This window comes from Puntigrus tetrazona, chromosome 24 (assembly GCF_018831695.1).
Source record: "Puntigrus tetrazona isolate hp1 chromosome 24, ASM1883169v1, whole genome shotgun sequence".
Lineage (NCBI taxonomy): Eukaryota > Metazoa > Chordata > Actinopteri > Cypriniformes > Cyprinidae > Puntigrus > Puntigrus tetrazona.
The window spans coordinates 15,328,842-15,351,400 of NC_056722.1; the positions used below are offsets into that span (position 1 = coordinate 15,328,842).

General features: G+C 35.9%; 1 protein-coding gene across 1 annotated transcript in view; it reads left to right on the top strand.

The window, feature by feature from the left end:
• LOC122330238 (CYFIP-related Rac1 interactor B-like) overlaps positions 1–22,559 on the top strand; it is a 41,337-nt gene that overhangs the window by 6,338 nt on the left and 12,440 nt on the right. The window contains 2 exon segments of the mRNA XM_043227102.1: positions 9,249–9,331; positions 21,921–22,003. Coding sequence (XP_043083037.1) covers positions 21,931–22,003 — 73 coding nt within the window. The 5' untranslated portion in view covers positions 9,249–9,331; positions 21,921–21,930.

Genomic DNA, 22,559 nt, shown 5'->3' on the forward strand with positions numbered 1-22,559 from the left:
CCCTCTTGTTTCCATGGTGAGGATGGCTGAACATGGTAACCAGCACAGATGACTTGGCAACAGTTGGGAAGGAAACCCAACAACATCCATCTGTTGCCTTTAACACGCCAATCTTCAGTGAAGCAGAAGGGTTATACTAAACTCTCTGCTCTCAATCAGAAAGCATGATGGACTTGTTTTAAATAGAGCTGACTATAAGCAGCATAGATGGCTTATTCCAGTGAGGTCATGTCGTCGCTAAGCGAGAATTCGCTTGGTTTTGGTGCTGTCTAAGGTGTGTGTTAACAACAGAGCTAAAAGAGGATGTGAGTCAAGCCTGTTTTTGCCTCATTAGTCAGCTCATGACTCTACATGCTTGAGGCTTGGGCTGATTTTAGAGGCTTGGGCTGATTTCCCTCTTTTGCCCTGAAGAAAAAGTTTACTACTCGGAGGTTAGACAACATCTTAAATTTTGACATTTACCTGTGATTTTATAGTCTTAGAAGAATGTTTCATTAAATAATTTTAGCTTGTAATGTATATAAGGTATATTGTATGTAAAGTATATTCACAAATTAAATGTTTAAGTAACATATTGGTAAACCATGAAAAAACCCTATTGGACAACATTGGGAGCAAGTGACTCCTATTTCAATTTGCTTCTTGTTTATGTCATCCAATAGCGCTGGGGAATGAGTTGCTAAAATGTTGAAACGAGTTGAAATGTGGTCTGTGGTTAATGCAAGCTCAAGATGTTTTCATGTTTTGTTCTATAGCTTAAAATACATTAATGATGGACGACTTGAATTATAAGCATTTAGGTGTATGTGTGTGTGTGTGTGTGTTTAAATAAGTGATTGCTAATAAAATGCCTAATGGGATTAGTGATGTTTATCACATCGCTATAGTCCTTAGAGGTCTGTTGTCACAATCTTTCAAACTATTTTAAATTAGACAAGTTGTATCGCTGCCTATGGAGGGTCAGAAATCTCTCGGATTTCATCAAAAATATCTCATTACACAATTTACAGCTTTTGGTCAACTATTCCTTGAACCTTTAAGATTATCTTGAACAAAATGTTTAAGAATCCAAGAATTTATGAACTTATGAGCTGATTGCAAGAATTTGGGCAAGAATTCTGTGCAATCGGACGTTTACAAAGTGTTTGTGAATTCGGAGGAGAGTTTGATTTATGCATAAATTACTAACTGTTAGTAACAGATCTTATTTTGTGCAATAATCCAAAAGCCAATGTTAACTTTATTTAGTCACCATGATTTGCATAGTGCTTTTTACAGTGCAGATGGAAAAATCCTGTTCACTTTTTTGTTGATATATATATATATATATATCTCAACAAAATTATATTTACTTACAAATTTTTGGTATTGTGACATCCTTAATCTAGTGTACTCTTTCTTTTTACATCATTGTTTTTTTTTTTTATTCCTCCTTTAAAAACTTAATGACCAAATCAGATTAATAATAATAATGATAATAATAAAAGATGTTAAAAGACATGAAGTCATTAAGACATGAAAAAACTGTGCTCCCCAGCTGGCTTTGTTCTAAGATGGAGCAGAACATTGGCAAGCCAAGTATACCTTGGGCATCAGGTGTGTCTCTACGGGCTCAGATAATACCAAAAACAAGCAAAAAAAACCCCATTTTATTAAAACACAGATCTTAAAAGTGACAGCAGTTTAATTGCTCCTGCTCCTCCTGTTTGTCCTTAATCAAACTATAAAAAAAGGTAAGATTTCTACTTAGTAGCTTTTAATAAACATTTTTAATAACAATTTGTATGATATAGACTGCCGTTTGCAGGGAAAAAAAACTAAATTATACAATAAATAGTAAAAAAAAAAAAAAAAAGGAATTGTAACATCGTGCCTAAAATGTCACATTCACTCATTCACTTTGTGATATGAATTTTATATAACTGTTCAACAAATGAGAAGTTAATATCGAGTGAGTTGCATTTTAGGCCAAAAAAAAAAAAAAAGTTATGAGTACTGTGTATGCGAGTGTCTCTACTCATTCTTGCTTTTGTCAGCTGTCAGCTGTGCTTGTATGTGCTGTGTCAGCTTCCTTCTTACCCATTCTCTGTTTCACGTTCACTGATCTTCACCGATCTCCTCATAATGTTTTAGTATTGGTCAGGGCAAACAGACGATGTAGGGTTAAAGACAGTAATTGTGAGGCACTGAGAAATGTCACTAGATGACTCAGCCATCCACTGCGCTCGGCTTCCTCTGCATTTGCTGTCTTCTAGACAAGGTCTGTCTTGAGTAAATAAATGCCTACAGTAAGCGTAGGCTTAAGACTGTGTAGTTGTGTGCACTTTCTACTTTTGGTTCAACAAAAATTTACATTTTTGTTATCATTAAAGGGATTGTTCATCCCAAAATGAAAACTCTTTCGACAATTACTCACCCTGTATGTAGTTCCAAACCTATAAGATGCATGGTTATGGTTACAACTGTTGGGTGTGCTATTCTTTTAGTTAAAAGATATTTTTTATTTCATGTACATGTGTATGCAATACTAATCATCTGTGTTGTTGTTCTCCGGATTGCAGACAGAGGGAGGAAAAAAACTATTTTTTGCAAATGACTGCAGCTTCCTGGAAATGTTTTTTTTTAGATGACTCTTTTATATAGTCTAGATTTTAGGTCAAGTTTAGATGGATTAAACTGAACAAAATCCATTTGGTGCTTTAGCGCGCCGCCCAAGTTTGGCATCATTTGCCACTTCTGTTCCCTTTACCCTTCATCATTGTTTTTATGCTCTCTCTATTGTACCTAGCAGTAAGACATATTTATCTTTAAAACTAAACCTTTTTTTTCACTTCTGAGTAGTTTTTATAGGTTGCTACACCCTGTATTCTGGGTGGTTGCTGGTAATTGCTTAAAAAAAACTAAACAAAAACAAACTTTTTTTGGGGTGTTACCTTTTAATTTTGTTTCACATTCATTTAGTTTCTCCATTCAGACTGATGGGAAAAGGTCTAGACTCCATAGTAGCTTTCATTGGCTTCGGACTGTGTAAAGCAACTAATCACAGTTTCATTCAGCATTATGTTTAGAGGATCGAAAATGTCCCTACAATGACAGACCGGTGTACAACTAATAAATCATTCATTCAGTAACGTCATTCAACTTTACTGCAACGATGGCACAGTGTCTATACCATGAACTTCACATACTTTTGAAAAATCCAGCATTTGGTTGACGCCATCTGACCAGTGAGAACAGAGTATGCTCTTGGAAAAGAGGGGTTTAGAGAGACTGGATCCATGAACAAGCATTATCAGGCAAGAAGGGATGTTGCAGATTATATTATGAGAATATATACTATAACATTATTTATTTTTACCTTAGATGCATGTAAACCTGTTGTACAAAGTTTTGAAATGGCGTGATAAGTGCAGTTTAAAGGAACTCTCCACTGTTTTTGAAAATAGGCTAATTTTTCCAACTCCCCTAGAGTTAAACAGTTTTTAAATCCATCTGATTAGCATCACTATTTCAAACCCGACTCTTCTGTAGCGCTGGGGACTATTTTCATCTCATCAGTAAAACCGGTTCTTTGATTAGTGGTAAATATCCATCAGCTGTTTTCAAATTAAGTGCCATTTAACACACAGAGCCGTAGATTTATCCGGTTATCAAAGAACTGGCTTTACTGATGTGATGCACACGAGTATATCGAGCAATATATATCTCACAGCCTTAATTTTCGTGTATTTTCAAACATGCTGCACCCATGGCATGACAATGAAGTTTACTGATTACACCAGAAAGAGAGTATAGTTCCTAGCCATATCAACACACATTTTGTAGGTCTTAGTACACAATGTAAGTACATAAGGGTCAAGTTTTAAATAAGAAATGTTTGGAAATTTTGAGCATGATGCTAACTGCCTAATCAGATTCAATAATCTATGCTAAGATGCAGCTAATAGTGCTACCGCCAGGCACAAAGATCTGTTGAATGGATTTGAAAACTGTACAGCTGTTTAACTTGTTGGAAAATTAGCCCACTTTCAAAAATAGTGCAATGTTCCTTTAAGGTTCTTCAGTTTCTATATCCATGTAAAGATGTCACTATTTCCATTTTGTGTCTTCAAAACCAATCCACTGTGTGTTTAATGTATGGATTTTGATGTTTGTACCATAATGCTGTGCAAGAGTTCGTCTGTAGGCTTAAGGGATTTAGAACAGCCGCCTAACTCTTAAGGATGAGCAGTAGTATGCTAGTTATGCTTGCCTTAGCAAACAATTATATTGTCACTTTGCCAGCATGGTGTTCTGCTAATAAATTGGCTCCTGCTGCACTCACTCAGAAGTGTTTACTCTCCTGAATCTCTTGTAAACTAGCCCATTTCCAGAGTGATTAGCTTCACTCTTTCGAATGAAGGGCTTCGTGATTCCAGTCCTCTCCCAGAGCTCCAGTCCCTCGCAGCAAGGGTTCCGAGCTGTTGCCTTGGTGACGTTCCAAGTACCGCGTTCCGTGTTTCTGAGTTCTGAATTCTCATTAGGCCTTCAGGGTGTCAGAATCTCAGCAGCTGCCATAGTAACGCAGCATTCCCAGACTCGATCAAGTGAGGATGATTATAAAGTCATCCAATGGAGTGAGCTTATGCAATAACTGAGATGATTCATTCAGTGTGCTGGCATAACATTGAGACTCATGATGGAGAAAAAAATTAAAACTGTATTTCATATAGTTTGTACTTAGACATTAACATGCATATTGGTACATGCATTTTACCTTAGACCTGTAACATCTTAGTGTTGTCATTAAAAAAACAACTAATCACAATTTTTTGTAATCAATCTCAATTAGTCACATATTCATATATATTTGTATTGTCACAATGTTGCATTGAATCTCCAAATTAATGCAGACACACCATCATTGATACAAACACTTCTGACTTCTGACTGATGTCTTTATTACATGCATTTTCTACAAATTTTTAGCCATTAATTATAGCTGTTCAGCATTACAGTATAATAATTGAAAGCCATTATGTTTAAATTTTAATAGGCTTAGAAAAATATAACAACTGTTAATATAAGGCAACTATAAAGCAATCTTAAACTCTAAATTGTATAGGCAAAAAACTATAAATTGATTATAAATAATCTTCATTCAAACGTTAATCAGGGAATTAATCAGAGCAAAGAGTGATTTTATTTTTTTTTATTTTTATTTTTTTCCTTCCTTTGATGACATGACACAGACCGCAGCAGGTTTCACTTTAGCTGTCTTTTTAAAACCTTATAAACATGACGTGGTTTTGACACACATCTGTTTTCTGCCCAACTCTTTACGGTCAACTTAATTACTTGCCAAAAATGAACATTTTATAATTCTTTGTGTTTTTGTATGTTAATACGAATAATTTATAAGTATTTAAGTATTATAGTAAATACTAAGTAAATACCTAAGTGTTTATATATTAACTTTAGCAATAAGAACTGCTTAGTTTGATGCGTGCGTGTATGTATGTATGCGTGTTTATGTTTACACACACATACAACAGTACAAATAATAACACTTGGTCTGTTTATTTGCCTTCAGAATACTTGCGTACAGTACGTGTATGTACTGCACTATGTATGGATGGAGTGTTGTCAACATGCAAGACAAACGATGGTCCATGCAAAGCTTACAAAACATGATCTTCGTTATGCCTCTAGCAATCCAGTGAATGATTTTCAGTCTAATGTGAGCAAAGCACAGCTTCATTTTCCCCTGCAGAGTACAGCATGCTCTCACAGCATCGACACAATGTCCAGCTGATAGTCCGATTGCACTTCAGCGTTTCCCACTGCTCTGCTAATTGCAGTGACTGCAGTTCTTAGCAGATGTTGGATAATATTTGGATTGTGCTGGATGCCTGGCTTATCAGTTGCAATTTAGGCCGCTGAACATCAACAGGCTTGTTAAAGTCAGTTGAGTGTCCATACGTGCGTCTCCAGCTTCTTGCTGCCTAAATGCAGCGTTTTCAGAACAGTTTCGTTCACAATGCATTCGCTGAATGGTTCATAATTAAATGTAAAGATCCTACCAGGTGGATTAGATAAAATTAACCAGATCTAGGCTCCAGAAACCTGGATCAACTTGTATGCCACCGCGTATATTTAGAAGACCATTTCCTCACCTCAGGGTATGGAAGCATGAAAGCAAGGTTAATGTGTAACAACCTTAATGTGTTTTTGTTAGGATAGACTGTGTTTCCGACAGCCTAGGCCCATTAAACTTCAAAAACACACAATGTGCCAAGTTGGCATTTTTGTTACAAAAGATCAGAATTTTTACACAATTTAAACAAAATTAAACCAAAATAGTGAAATGGCTTAGTGTGCTTATCAAATAGCAATGGCGGTTCAATTAGATATTAGATATTCGTTGTATGTTTCGGAGTAAAGCATGGCACTGTGTTTGTACATGCGAGCTAGGGCCGGTACGATAAATTGACGAAGAATTGATTTGTGGATCTATTCTGAAATTTCCTAATTCATTGCGACTCCTCTGGAATCAATTCTGAGCTTAGCTTTTAACAGCAGATGGCTCTCTAATATAGTTTTTATCCGCACACTCAATTGCTCATGATGAAGAGCACTTGTTTGTTCAGGTACGTGTGTAATATCAACCTTTTAAAAAAATTATGAATGATTATTTCAGGTTCAAATGCGTGTAAGGATTTGGAAACAGGCGGAGTACAGCTGTTTCTAAAGAATGCAGTGGCATCTGCTGTTCAAAAGCTCAGAATGAACTCAGAAGATCTCACAATCTATGCTGAATCATTTGTAGATTCATAATGCACCAATTTATTTTCCTAGCGCTAATATGATCAACTTATTATCTGCCAGTGTGTGCAGCGTTTTAAAGCAGCTTGGTTGATTAAAAACTCCATCTCTGAGTTTGTTGCTTTAACAAACATTTGGAAATATAATACGTGACAGACATCCCCCTATTTCATATTCCATCCTCCTTTTCTTCAGAAGCTGTTATGAACAAAATAAAAGCTGTTAAGGGACCACTTTTTATTTATTTATTTTTTAATAGACGTTTGATGGTTTATCATTTAAATTAAGAAGACAGCCAGACATTATATTGTAATTATTATGGCCATATTGATGTACACTGTAAAAAAAAAAAAAAAGTTTTAGTCAACTAAAATATTTTACTTGTTATTTAAATTAACATTAAGTAACAAATATCTTTCTTTTTTTTTACAGTGTAAAATCAAATAATTTGGATAAATTGTGCAGCCCTACAAACAAAAACCCAGATTTTGACATGTTTTTGAAGTTACAGGCACATTTTCTGTCATCCTCCATTTAGCATTCCAACTGTACCTCGCGTTCAGCTACTACGCTCAAAACTATTAAACTCTCTGAAAGAGCACTCAATGAAAAAGAGATTTAGAGCTGTCAGGAGAAATGCTCAATATCGCATCACACAGATTTAATACACTACACATCAATATCTTTTCCTCTTTGAACTTTTCCATGCGGACTCGGAGGGCTGTTCAGCCTCCGTGTTGTTTCAAGCACATCATCCTGCGCACCGGATGCACAGTTCTTTGTGCCGGTCTGTATTGGACACATTATAATACTTTTCTGCGCAATGAAAGATTATTATTAGTTTTTCTTGTGAGTCACATTTGACATTTGATTTAGTTGTTTTACTAGATTTTCTAAAACTATTGTGCACCCATGATTTTTTTAGAGTATATTTTGCTGCTGAATTAACCACAAAATTAGTTTATAATAGTATTTCTGTCATAGATTATGATTAATATATTTTTTCAGTTGTCTGTATGTAGTCGATGGCGTTTAACACAGAAAAGAGTGATGATCAGGTCTACACAGAGAAGTAAAGAAACTTTACATTATCGGCAGATACTCCAAATTTTCAAGATTGGATCCAATCGGTTATAAACTGGAACTGATCGGAACTGGAACTTTTTTTAGTGTTTAATCTAAATTAAGCATTTTTTTTTTCGTAAGGTCTGCTGTTGGGGCTTATTGTTAGATGCTTATTGTTTGAAGTCTCCTCCAATGTGTTTGAGGAGGGATGAAATGATGTCATCTTTAATGGAAATGTGACACTTGTTCAAGCAGAGTTTTAACTGCCTTTGTCATCTGACCTTTTGACATAAATCTGTCAAGCTAAGCGTATTTTACAAAGACTAACATTACACGCAGTCAGGAATTGGCAGCTTGCTAGTGTGTCAAGCGTTTTTAGAAAGCCCTGAGTGTATTACTGTTATGTCCGACCCCCACTGCTCAGAGCCGATTCTGAAATAGAGAACGTTTACTCAGCAATGAATGTTCTGTCATTTAAAAACTCACCTTTTAAGTCTTTCCAAACATGTATGATTTTTTTTTGCCTGCATGAGTAGAGTAATCTTCAAGGTTTTATTTAAAGATTTTTATTTGACCTAAAAAGATAAGTCTCACGTGAAATGGCATAAGTACATCAAACACATTACTTTGTATTTAAATGTATTACTAAACCGTAACAAGGACATCTAAAAATAAAGTGTAACACTAAAGGGTTCTGCACCAATGTTTAGTAGGGCTGTGGAAAAAAAAAAAAATGGTTTATACTGACATGAGGTGAGGGTGAAGCCAGCAAGCACAATGGAAAGCTGAAGTCTGCTGTGAATGGGAGGAAGTGTTGCACAAGAGGAAGTGGCCAGAGCACCTCCCAATGCTTTACCACCGGGGCAGTTTTACAGCCTACAGACATTAGATGAAGAGGGGGGCAAAAGTCGTCTTGGTTATTAAGAGCATCATGACCACGAATCTAGCACATTCCCCTTCCCCGATCAAACCACACATCCGAGCCCGTTACGGTTCTATGATGGATTGATGCACTGCCTCCATTAGGCCAAAGTGGTGCACAGTAGTTTTGATGACTTTGACACGAGACAACACACTGTTTGTTTCTGTGGTAATGGACAAACTGTTTAGGTTGGTGTGATGTAACAGGCACACGTGAAACCAAAGGAAGTCTGAAGCAAGTTTGAAGTTAGGAACATAACATTCATCGAGCGATTGCATGTAACGTATTAAAGCTTATTTCTGGAATTTGAATTGTGAAATTATGGGGAGAAAGACTCTAAAAGTTAAATGTATAGAGGAATTGAAATAAGGAAATGCCGTTTAAAGACACACACAATCAGTGATGTCACATTTTACATGTTCTTATTTTAAAACTCTTTCTCTTTTTCTCTTTTCAGATTGTTAGCTTTTCTGTAGGATTGCAACCTCGGCGAGTGCCTGCACAGGCCTCCCTTTTGTCACCACCTCTGCTTTTCTGCTGGTAAGCATATTCATGCACAATCACAGCTCCATTACTGTACAGCCGTTTACTGTATGAACTGTCTCGAAGTCATCGTCAAGACTTTTCAAGGAAAGTTAGCCTAAGTAGTCGCTTGTTCTAGTTGTTTTAGTGACCACACTAAAAGAACTCATTTAAAAAGGTCATGTAAATGATCATTATTTTGTACTCTGGAAATTTTGGAAAAGATTTCAATAAAATTTCAATTTTGGAAAATGTATCATTTCAATATATTCAGATATTTGAGTTTGCTAAGATTTTTCTGAAAGAATTCTCTAATTGTATCCATTATTTGAAACAAAATACATTAATATTGCAAAACAGTGAAAAAATTATAAAACATTATTAATGTTTTTTCTATTTTAATGTTTTAAAATGCAATTTATTCATGTGATGCTAAAGCTGATTTGGGGCTCAATATTAGCAATATTTTTTGGTGAATACCACAAAACTTTTTTCTTCAGGATTCTTTGATGAAATACAAATATTTTATTACATTTATAAATATGCTTATCAGGGTTGGAAATTAATAGGGGCTTGTAGGAAAAATGTCAGCAAAATAAATAAAAATGTCCCACGAATTCAAGATTAAGGGTTAAAAAATGCCCCTGCACAATGAAACGATTCACTATGGTTGTCGTGATTTTAAAATCAAACGTGAGAATGAATGAAAAGCATGTATTCACAGAATTAGTAGGTTTTTTGGGGTTATTTTTAGTTTTTTTTTTTTGTAAAATGAGTGAATTGCATACTTCCAAATCTTTCACATCAGAATGCCACCATAGAGCAGTTGTCCAAAACCACTTCTTGTGCTGATTCTCTTTCGTCAGTGCCGGTGAGGTCAAGCTGCTGGATTGGTTCAGTGTTTTCTGGTATGTGGAGTCTTCCTGCCCTTATGGCTGTTGATGTGTTGCAGGTGCAAAGCGGTCTGCGTGTTTATCATCCGTCTTAGCATTTGCGATCGGTTTGAACGTTGAGAATAAGCTTTGAATTCTTTCGTTTAAGCCTCAGACACAAATGCCAAACAATTTTGTTTGTTTATTGTTTTATGATTTACTTGCAGTATTTTTTTTTTTTTTGTTTTGTTTGAAGAGTTTGTACACTTATCCTCAACTTTATAGTCTGAGATGCATCGGAGAAAGCAGTACTGTTAATGAGCTGATGAATTCTGTCACGGGGTTATTATAGTTAACTCCATCTAAACCCATTCAAATAAACACGGTCATTACTTAAAATCATATAAACATTGACTGAAATAAATTGCTGCTGTTGCCTCTGGCTTGCTTTAGTTGGAAATACAAAAATAAAACTCAATTAAAAATGATATGACATAAAAATCAATTACAAATATAAAAACCTATAATGTATGCAAATAATGGTCAAATAAAAATAAGTTTTGAATATATTCATATAGCTTATTCCATTTAGTTTGATAATGTACTAATTATATATTTATTTATTTAAATAACAATAAAGTATACTTAAACCGTTACTAGAAATGAAACTAGTACATTCAAAAATGAGAACCCGATTCCAATTAATAATTTATAAAATATAAAAATCAAATATCTAATATTAGTATGCAAATCATTTTAAAATAGCATAGCCGTAGCAACGTTTTAAGATAAGTTAAAAGGGGGAAAGTGTCTCGCTTTGCATTTAATCCTGCAAAGATGTGAGTCCAGATTGTGTAACATGGTTACTGCGGAAGTGAACGGCATTGTGGGACATAAAGAGGGTTTGAGTAATGCAGCTTCCTGTTCCACTAGGATGGCGTCTTATGTAATCAAAAGGGTCAAAGTTTGCAGAAGGTGGCCCCATTTATATGCACGATGGAGGGGAAGTCTAAAACCAAGCAAACAGCCGCTTTGTCGTTCCTCTCAGAACGTGTCGTGGATACTGAACGCGTGCATCTTTAGTAGGATGGGCAGGAATGCCTAGTATGCTTTGATAAAACGGGGACCTTTTCTGCTCGAAGCTTCTGTTTGAGTTTCTGTAGTTAATACTGTGCATAACCCAGTATAATTTTGTTAACAATGCGTGAATTGGGCCTCGTTGTCCTTAATTGTGATGTAAATGTGTCATTTACATAACGACACGCCTCCTCCCCTCTGGCTTTTTTTTTTTTTGCTTACGACTTTTTCCATGAATTTATTTTATATTCAGTATTTTTATTATTTCCCAACCTCCCATATTTATTTTTGCTTTTGTTTCCATGGATACCATGACAAGCTGCTGCGCACATAATTGCTGACTTCGAGGTTGCGAACACACCCTTTACATCTGACAGCTATCTGTAAGCAGAAACCTAGTGTGTGAAATAAATCGACATGCAGTTTCATTATGCCAGGTCATGATGTTGTGCATTACAGGAGATGCATTTGGATTATTCCAAATCTTGTGGCTGTGAGCCAATGAAAACGCCTTGTACTTTCACGAGGCGAGGATGGATTATATGTGTCTAGCAGTGGAGCCTGAGGTCATCTTTAACAGTGTCAGCCCCTCCCCCTGCGTATCAGCCAATGCTGCCACTGTCTGGTAATCTTGAAAACTGCCTCTACAAGAGGATTCACCACTTTAATAGGATTTACATGATGCTCTGAGCTATTTGTTGTTAGAATAACTGTACGATTAATGCCTAGAAGTATCAGTTAGACTGTCTGTTCAGAGCTTCAGAGCAGTTAAAGTCTGTCTGCATTTTGTCTAGAGACAAAAATTCACTGGATATTTAAAAAATAATTTAAACTGAAAATCCTACCTCTTCCTTATGTGAATGCTAATTCTGGTTTTAATTAAACTGATTGACCAGCATTTCAGCAGCCTGAAAAAAATCATGGAAAAAGTTTTTTTTTTTTTTTTTTCACTTCAGCAAAGATGCATTTATTTAAAAAAATAATAACAGTAATAGCATTTATGTTTTAAACAAATAATGTTATTTTCAATTTTGTTCTGTAATTATTCCCAAAAATAAAATTTAAGTAGCAAGTAAATATATACATTTTTTTTTATTTTGTTTTTAGTTAATTTTATGTGAATGATAAAAATTAATGTCTGAAGCTTTGTGTGACACTAAAGTCCAGAGCAATGGCTAATGGAAAAAAGATTAAATACAGGAATAAATTACATGTTGGGATAGAAACCGGCTGTTTTTTTAAATTTGTAATTGGCATGTTTACAGTTTTTTTGACAGTGGTTAATTGTCACATGACATGCAGGTAAACGTATAGAATATTTAATGTTTTTTTTTAGGAAGCATTTTATTTTGTTTTATTTTTGTTTTGTTTCATTAGTTTTAAAATGATTTATTTGGAGGAAAAAAAAAAAAAAAAAAAATATAAATAAATATATATATATATATATATATATATATATATATATATATATATATATATATATATATATATATATATATATATATATATATATATATATATGATTATTCACTTTTCATTAAAATCACAAACCCAGTTTCTTTATAGACACCAGTTTGGGAAGCATTGACACAATGTTTAATGCACTTCATGATTTTAATAACATTGAATGGAGTAGATTTAATATTTTATTTTATTTTATTTTATTGTCTTTGTGTTTATGTCAATATAAGTGCAATATTATCCTATTTAAATTAATTTGATAAACGTGTAAGGTCAAAGGTAAGTTAAAATTTTGCATAAATGGTCTATTATATTACTTAAAAAAATAAGTAGTTAGTAACGCAATCAATTACACTGAACATTTTATTTTTAGTTTATTTTTGTACTGTAATTGGAATCAGTAATTGACTACAATTTGTAAGTAATCTACTTGAGTTTTAAGGATGTCTTCAAATATGTTATCTTCTGACAGGACCTGTGAAGGAACCGAATGCAATATTATTAGCATGGAGACCTGATTTAATATTACTCATTTTATTTTTTTAAATGTTAATGTATTAGTTTCTAACTTAGATATTAATTACTGCATTGGTCAAAACATGTAGAACAGAATAGAAAAGTATAGCTATAATATGCCTATAATTTTAATAGGACAGTGAGTAGTGTCACAAATAGGGTGTTGTGGAAGTTTGTCATGGTACGTCTATGGTTGCGAAGGTGTTTCCACTCCTTGTTAGTGCATTGCTATCTGGTGTCTGTGGTTTCTTCCTTTTTTTGTCCCTCCAATAGTAAATATCCTATCTCAAATTACTAATACTCTCTAAGACATGATTCATGGTTTTGCCAGCAGAGGAAAATTTATTCTCTTCTTGAATCTGCTTTTGTAAACCGAGTAAATGGAACATATTTACAAAATCTACTGGAGCTGAAAAAAAAAATTATAATTGGTTATACCTGGTGGTGTTGGATTGTGTTGTGATGGCTTTTTTTGTACAGCAGGTGGCACCATTTGCAAAGTTGTCCGTCGTTATAAATATGTTTCATGATAGTATATATTAATTTCTGAGCGGTATTGTCCAATAGACTGGACTGAATCAGATTGCAACACTTCTATGGGTGTTACTGGTCTGAGGGTCTTGAAGGCATCCGTTCTTGTGTCAGATGTGAGAAACAATATGGCGATTCTGGGGTGAGCATCTAAATTTATGATGAAAATAAATATATCCGTTTTAAAATAATAGACATTTTCCCACAAATAAATAAATTGCTATGTAGCAGATAATTAAATGCCACCAATGCAAAATATACATATTACAGTTTGAATGCGGATAGATTTCTGTTTTGCTTTTCCATTGACCTTTGGCTACAGTTATCCTTTTAAGACATGATAACACGAAGTTAAGTGGTGCTGAGAGAGCAGACGCAGCCAGTGCCTGGAGATCTGAGACATCTTTTAAGTATGAGAAGGATGGCAGTTTGTTTTGTGAGTCAGTCCGTGCCTGCTCTAAGAGACATGTTGATGCAGCTGAAGGGAGTGGAAGGATTAGTTAAATATTCATTGGGTTAGCTCCCCTTTCATTTACTGTGTGTCATATATACACTGCACTTACCACCCACCCATGCATACCACAGGCATTTTACAGACGTGTCATTCCCCTGCTGTATAAATATCAAAATCATCCTCCATGGACCGTCTTTTAAAAAGTTTTCGAAAACCATCCTTCAGTTTCTGTAGTGAAAACAGTGCTAACACTTTGTTGATATGAATACACTGCCACTGGCCTCAGCCTACTCGCTGTATCATTTCCCCACGGGTGATATTTAAAAAGATATTTTCTTTCATTTTTTTGTTTTATTGATTTATTTAATTTATTTTTTATCATATCATCCATTTTCACTAGCGCTTGACTGTAGGGTGTCAAGGATGCTGAAGCAATTTAGGTTTCAAGCATTAAAAAATGTAATTATTAAATACAGTAATGTTTTATGCATCAGTGTTATTCAAATTTTATTTTATTTTATTTTCTTTGCCCCGTTTCTTTCCATTCTCCAAACCATCTTTCCTGTTTAGGATGGATGTTGGTGCCTTTTTTAATTGTTTTTTTTTTTTTTTTTTTTATTTTTACATTTTAATTTATTTTAGTTTGATTGATTTTTTTGATCAAAATTGCAGTATTTTTTTTTAACCCAGAGAATAGGGAGTGGCCCTCAGCGTACACTTTCCTTGTTGTCAGCAGAGGGTGCTCTGTACCTAAAAAAGGAACTCAAGCCTCTTAGCACAAATTCACTTTATGCCATGCATACCCCCAAAAATCCCATCTCCGTTTGACAGTGCCCCACCCCTCATACTCTGCATTAACAGTTCTCCTGACTGACACTTACTCCGAATTAAGAAAACGAAGGAAACCGAAACGAGCGTTGGCTGTATTTCTAAATGCCAAGTAATAACACGTTATTTAATGCGCAAAGATGTTTGATTTGATCGCTCTGAGTTATCCAATGACAAAAGGACACCGGTGTCTAGAAAAGGGGGTCACGCGCAAACTTCTTCTTCGTATTCGGGCTGCGAAAGTGCCACAGCCCGTCTTAATCTGTATTCAGAGACTAGACTTCCTTTGCTTGTCTCGTACCAAATGACATTCTCAGATCTTGAAGACGTTCACAGTGAAAGGAGGACACAAAGTCACATGAATTCTTTCCAATTCTGCTGTTTTCCAAAGCGGACATGGATGTTACGAGACGGGATGCGTCAAGTTCTGTCTCAGTTTTCTTTCTTTTGGTGTAACTCATTTGAGGCTCAACTTTACAGAAAAGGACCTTTTTGAAAGATTATCATAATCACAGCGGCTTCAGAAATGGAAGTGACGCGTGTTTGTCGATTAAACAGACTTTGAACGTTTGGAACGGGGCGGCTTAAAATTCCTTCTCCCAACAATTTCAGATGAGGTGCCCTGTTTTGGCTTATGATATTCGGTTGCCATGGTTTCTGGCTTTGATCGTGAGAGGTACAGTGCTGCCTAAGAGGTCCTATTGTAGGAGAGATTAACCAAAAATCCTACTCTGAACCTCTCCGGTTATCGCCATACACCACCACCTACTTGAGACTTATGCAAATGTTATAAATGATAACAATTGTAAGTGATCATCGGTAACACTGTACTGTTTGCGTGTCTTGATTTTTGTCAGTGGAGGTGACATCAAAGCTGCAAAGGTTGGAGTTAAACTCATCCTGGACGCACCAATAGCTGACATCCTGCAAATGCGCCTCAACCTCATTGGCTTATCCAGCAATTTGTTTTGATTTTTGCCACAACATGTTTAAAGGGGGCATTAAAGCGGCTGTTTACTCCAGTGTGGCCAGTGTGGGCGGAGCTACAAATCACAAACAAACGCATGCTTCCTCTTCCCTCTTTTATCGCTCTTCCGATTCTTTAGTTTTATTTAACGCATTTAAGGCTAGGATGGGTTTGGTCAAGCAGAGGTCGTGCAAGAACCTGCACCCCCATTTTCTGTTCATTTCGGTGGGTTTCAAAGGGCTGGGGTGAAATCAGAACACAGCTCCTATAGTTGGCTAATGCGATGTGGCGGCACGCCCCGGGAAATTTAGGTCAAGTTAAAACTGCAGACAAGGATGTAAGTGATGCTGCGTAAGAGTGACACTGCATGATGTATCACATGCGCGCACACGTTACTCATTCTTCAGCATCCATTAATAGATATCACGGGCGCACACTTGGCGTTTGGAAAATGATAGTCCATAAATGTGCACCGTAAAGGCTGAATTGCATAAATCATTGGTTAAGCCTCTGTAAATTAGATTTTAGACAAGGCTGCTACGTTAAGTGTCGCTCTTCTGCCAATATTCTCACATTAGGTTCAATTCTGCGTATACTTCACCACGTACATAACTGGATTATTGCATCCACTCACTCAAATAAGCGCGCACATGAAAATACACACTAATTCTCTCGCTCCCCTCCCCCTCGATGCCAGAGGCAGCCGGTTAGCCACTCCACGGCTGTGCCCACGTGACGGAGTGAATCAGGGAGGGGAGAGGTTGTTGTTTTTTTCCTATGGTGCCACAGCGGTAGTGTAGTATGGCGAAGCACGTGGATTCCCATGCTGCAGTGCTTCTGCAGAATTCCAGCATGCCTTACATCCTAATAGTTATGGGTTGCGTTGTTCTGTCTACTCATTTATATAGATCTATTTTGATTTATAGTAATTGCAATTAATTATTTTCATCACAATTCATTATGCAATTTCAAATTAATTTGAATCATCCATTCTTTATTCTAATGACAGTTTTAATATAAATTCTGTATTACATGGTCATTATTTTGAAAAGTTATTCACACCATTTTTAAAAAAAATTTATAATAGTTTATTATTAACATTAATTTGTCTAATTAATCATACGTATTTATGCATCCTAAGACTGGAATGTGTGTTATTCGTAGAATTCCGTGATTAATCAGCGTGTCGCTGTTGCACTAGTTGTGCATTTTTGGTGCATTACCTCATCGCTATTCATATATTCATACACAAGCTCTTAAGTCGGACTACTGCTCCAGTGCCCTCATCCTCCCCTCCGCCTCGCCGTTCGCCTTCTGATTGGCTGTCGGTGTGTTTTTTGGTAGCACCAGGTTTTTTCAACTCCATGGATACAGTGGAGTGCAAAAGAACTTGCACGCAGCCAATCACAACGCAGTAGTGAATCGTAAGTGCCCAGCGGGCTTAGACGAGCCCCCCTTTGCCCCCTCCTTCTCCAGAATCCCATCGTAGCTTCTCTCCTCCAGCACGCAATCTCCCAGTAGGAGGCTTCGAAAAGAAAACAACCAGGTCAGAGTCTGTCTCTGTCGGAAGAGCTTGTACGGGGAGCTCGCCTTCACCCTTTGGGACTGCTGTGAATTAAGCTGACAGGCAAATGCACTGTTCCTAATATAATCTTCACTCTTGTCTCAGTTTGGCGCACATAGTCTGTTGTTGTCTTGAGGAGATATTAAGACTTTGATAAATGTTCTCCACTTTTTATTTTTGTTTTTTATGAAGGGATCTTACTAGTTCCTAATTCATACATCTCGATCTTATTTGTTCCTAATAATGACATTGAACGTTTATAGTAGTGAATGTTTTGTATGAAAGGTGGCTTTTGTTTATTTTTTGTTTTGTTTTTTAGTACGATCACGCCAATTTAGACTTTTGAGATAGTCGTCCTTGGAATAACCCCCTAATGGTTGGAGGGAAGCCTGGTTGGGATTTAGGGTTGGCGCACTTGGCAGCAGTCATTGGCATGACTTGGATTTAGGTCACATTTGTAACTTTCCAACATTGTATGAGTATGAACAGTAAATTTAGCGCAAAAAGCATTATTATATAATCTATCTGCCTGTCTGTCAGTTTATCTGTCCATGTTACCTATGTAAAACTTGCCACGTTAAAACTTGCCATTTTTTTGTGCCATGGAATGTTGACAATATGTTGATTTGTGGTTGTTAAAGATGGTTTTGCACTCATGGTTAGATGGGTCATTGCTAGGTTCAAAGTTCAGGTCAATCTTTTATTTATTTATTTATTTATTTTTTACCTCTATAATGCTTATTACAGTTGAATTTATTAGATCAAAATACAGTAAAAAAAAATAATGTAATATTGTAATATATCGTAATATTTAAAAGCTTTTATGTAGTGTTTATATTGTGATCAATTTACCATCACACTTCACAACTACGTCAACTAGCCGTTATTAGGGTATTAGTAGACTGTCTGCTTATATCTTCTTCTAACACAACTATTTTGATGAGTCCTTATTCAACTAACCCTACAATTTATGAGAAACTTTACATGAAAAGTATATGTGAACTTATTCTACTAACCATCATAAAGTTGCAATTTATTATGAGAATTTGTTGACATATATTTCAGAGAATTATTAAACTTGTATTTAGTAGAATGTCGATATGGACTATAAGTGTAATATATATATTAACTATATATATATCATATATATATTATTATATATATATATTATGTGTATATGTGTGTATGTATATATGTGTGTTTTTTATATATATATTTATAGTTTATAGCATATGATATTTATTAAACCGATGTATATATATATATAATATAAACTTAATGTATATATATATATATATATATATATATATATATATATATATATATATATATATATATATATGTATATGTATGTATGTATGTATATGTGTGTATATGTATTATTCAATTATATATAAATCTTTCTGTAGCTCCTTCTTGTCTACCAGAAGCAAGCCAAAAGCAAGAGTCTGTTATTTTGCACTACTATAGCAGTTGTTTCATGAGATTGGTAATCGATTCATGCCACTGACCTTGAACTCTAATCCTGAGCTTTATTAAGCCTTGAACTCCACATGATCCCAGCGTGGCTTTAACCTGTCACTGCCCCTCACCATGTGTCTATGTCTCTCTTGTAAAGTGTGAATGTCTGAATCAGTTAGAGTACACTGGCTCTAGTGAGTCTTGATTCTGTCAGTATGGGTTAGACTGCTTTTGATCATTGGTTTACTGTCAGCAACTTCCATGTAGGGTCCCTATACCTGTTTGAGACCCTCATGCACACAGATGGTCTCAGCTCAGACGCTCACCTGACTTCAGCCTCACTAGCGTCACTTCTCGTCAAATCGCTCAAGCCCATTGTCTCTTTGCCTCATCATCCAGACACTCTCTGTCTCTGTCATCCTGTTCACCTGCCTACCTGTTCATGTCTCAACTTTTCACCAGTCATCAGCCTGTCTCCTGTCACTCTGCATACACTACAGCTCTCTTTCATGTTCCCAGTTCAGACATACATGAATACCTGACAGGAAATTTCAAGCCGTTTTGGCTGTGTTAAACTAAAAATAATATAATGTCAGATATTTTTCTCTTTTTAAAAAATTTTTATTAGTGCTGTAAATCAGTTGAATCGTAATCATATTTAATAATGAAATTAATGATTTAATTAAATGTTAATTAAATAATAAAAGTTATTTGTGTATTAATATAGCAGTTCATAAATTAAATAAGTCTTAATTATTGTAACTAAAGCATAGAATGGTCCAAAAGTGGGAGGTAGGGAGATTTATTTTTTTTATTACTTTTATGAAATTACATTTTTAAAAATGCTGTTGTTTACCCTCGTTTAACCTAAAATCTTGGATGCTGCTTAAGAAAATGTACTATGTATGACTCCTTACATACTAACCAGTTATTTAAACCATAAACGAACACACAAACGCACGCACACATGCGCACACACACAAGTTTTTTACATTTATGTGCACCTGCACATTTGTGTGACTGTAACTTTTATTGTAATGACAGGTATGTAGGAGTAACTGTTTGTATCCTGTTGTCTAGATCAGCAGCTAGATCATCAGCTAGATTATATAACAGCCATTCACACATATACACACTCATGTCTGTGACCTACATCTAGCCGCCTGTATGCTTATATGTGTGTGTTCTTACACTCATCACTCTTCCCGCCAGAGGCGCAGGGTAGTATGCTGTTGTTGTTATGGCCTAGATTGACCTCTTTCCTCGTTTGCTTTGCTCTCTTCTTTTATCTTTTACCCAGTCTTTTGTGTCGTCTAGTGTTTTTTATTATGTAGATAACTTTAAAAAAGGCTGTGAACGAATTACAGATTAGCAAGTCAAGGTGTTGTATAAATCTGTTATGAACTTTGCATTTGGTAAATGTGTACAGCTTCACTCATGACGCTTTCCTTCAGACCAGTGCATTTCTTGGTAAAAAAACACTTTTATACAGAGAAATGCCATTGAGAGTTGTGGTAGAGTCATTTTCCCATCAGCTAATCATGTTTATCTGGTTTGATGTCAGGTGTCTGTGTTGGAGGAACCCAGTATGCATTGAAGGAAGTTCTTCTGTGTGTTTTCTCAGAATCCTTCTTTTATAGTTGATTTTCTCACAGATCAAAAATAGTTTTTTATTTTATAACTTTAAATGTTTTGAACGAATATTGTACAGATCAGGAGATTTGGCTGTCAACTTTCCATGCTAGTCATGGATTAACCTGCATCACCAAATGTAGATGAAATCAAATAACACTTTTAAGCAAGTTTCCCGAATTTGAACCAAAAACTCACACCTAAAACTCACACCATCCATTTAGTCATTTGGGTTAAGTTACTGTGTTGGACTGCTTAACTGTTGTTTTACGCTTTTTGGAACTAAAGTATGCTTTAGTTTTGTGTTTACTTGGCACATATGTACAGCTGAATACATAGCCTTTCGTAGTATCCTCCAGTTAATAGCATGGGTAACTCAAGTGCTCAGCTTGTGCACCAGAAGGTTGGTGTGGTCGTCAGCGCAGGCGCTTATTGTTGACGCGTTGTCTCAAGTTATTTGTTGCTGTTTCATATTTTCTTTCTTGATTGTGAACCATGGGCCGGGGCAGTGTTTCTTACAGTATAGTTCATCAGAGTAGGTAAATAAGTAGGCGGTCATTAATTAACGAGCCCATGGTCATAAAAACTGTTTTTGAACAAACCGTTTACCATAAATGCTGTTTGTGAAATGACCCTTCTATTGAACATCCCGAAATGTAGATTTTCCTTCCTTGATTTTACTTCTTGGAAGGATAGTTTGGCCTTGCTTGTGTATTTCACCCATGTCTACTGTTATTCACGTTTTGCAAACGCAAAATGTTAAACCCAGTACTCTCAGAAATCCCAAGAGAATTAATGGTTTTAGAGGGTTGTTTTTACATCTAAAAACACTAGTCTACTTCCTAAATCTTCACTTTGAAAGCTTGGGGCCCCTCAATAGGGAACTGAACGTGAGCAGTAGGCATGAAACGCACGGTTGGCACTGGCCACCAAAGCACAGGGATTCCCGTAACTCTGTGTGTGTGCTGAAGGAGGGGGGTTACAGTAGTGACATCTGGTCGACCTAAGGCCCTGCACAGGAAAAAACCACTGCGTCTGGAGAGTGGAAGCTGTACTGTGGGGTAAAGGGAAGGAGCGTCGACTGGTGGTTGGAAGGGCAATGGTTTCTTGACTGATAACGGGGGAAGATTAGTGCCGTGATAGAATCAAAGTAATGAGGTTAAGTGCTGCCCCACCTTGAACTGACCATCAGATTTCTGATTTGTTCAAAACATGTGACTTAACACTGTCTTTCTTTTTCTTAGGTACGTTGTCATGGGGAACCTCCTTAAAGTTTTGACATGCACAGATCTTGAACAAGAGCCCAACTTCTTCCTCGATTTCGAAAGTGAGATATTTATCCTCTTTTTATTTATTAGCTGTAAACAGTACTTCATTCTCCAAGCTTAACGGAAAATGCGCTTATTTATAATCTCAAATGTCTGAGATCTTGGGTTGAGAACTATGGAAGACTTGGTGTAGGTCAATACCCGGTCAACTTGTAAAAAATGCCAGTTCCCCTTTTGGGTCTTGATAATATCTTAAACTCCATTCCCCTGGAGACTAGTTCATGAACCACAGACAATCTGCTACCATCTCATTTGTTTGAACCCAAAAACACTCTCCAAAGCGAAAAAAGGTGAATGAACCAAAGAAAAGAAGACAGTGGAAAATAACAGTTTCCTGGCTTTTATTGCCCCTGCCCACAGAACATTTCCATCCTACCATGTTTGTTTCCTTTTATAGTTACATAGTCGTTCCTATAAGGAAAGATGGGGTGATATGGAGTCACCGATACCATCGACTTATTCATGGCTCATTGGCCACACATATAAGAAAAATGCCTATAGTGTCTGCTCAAAAGTTATGTAACACTAACAAAGAGGGGAGGGTGCGAAGACTCC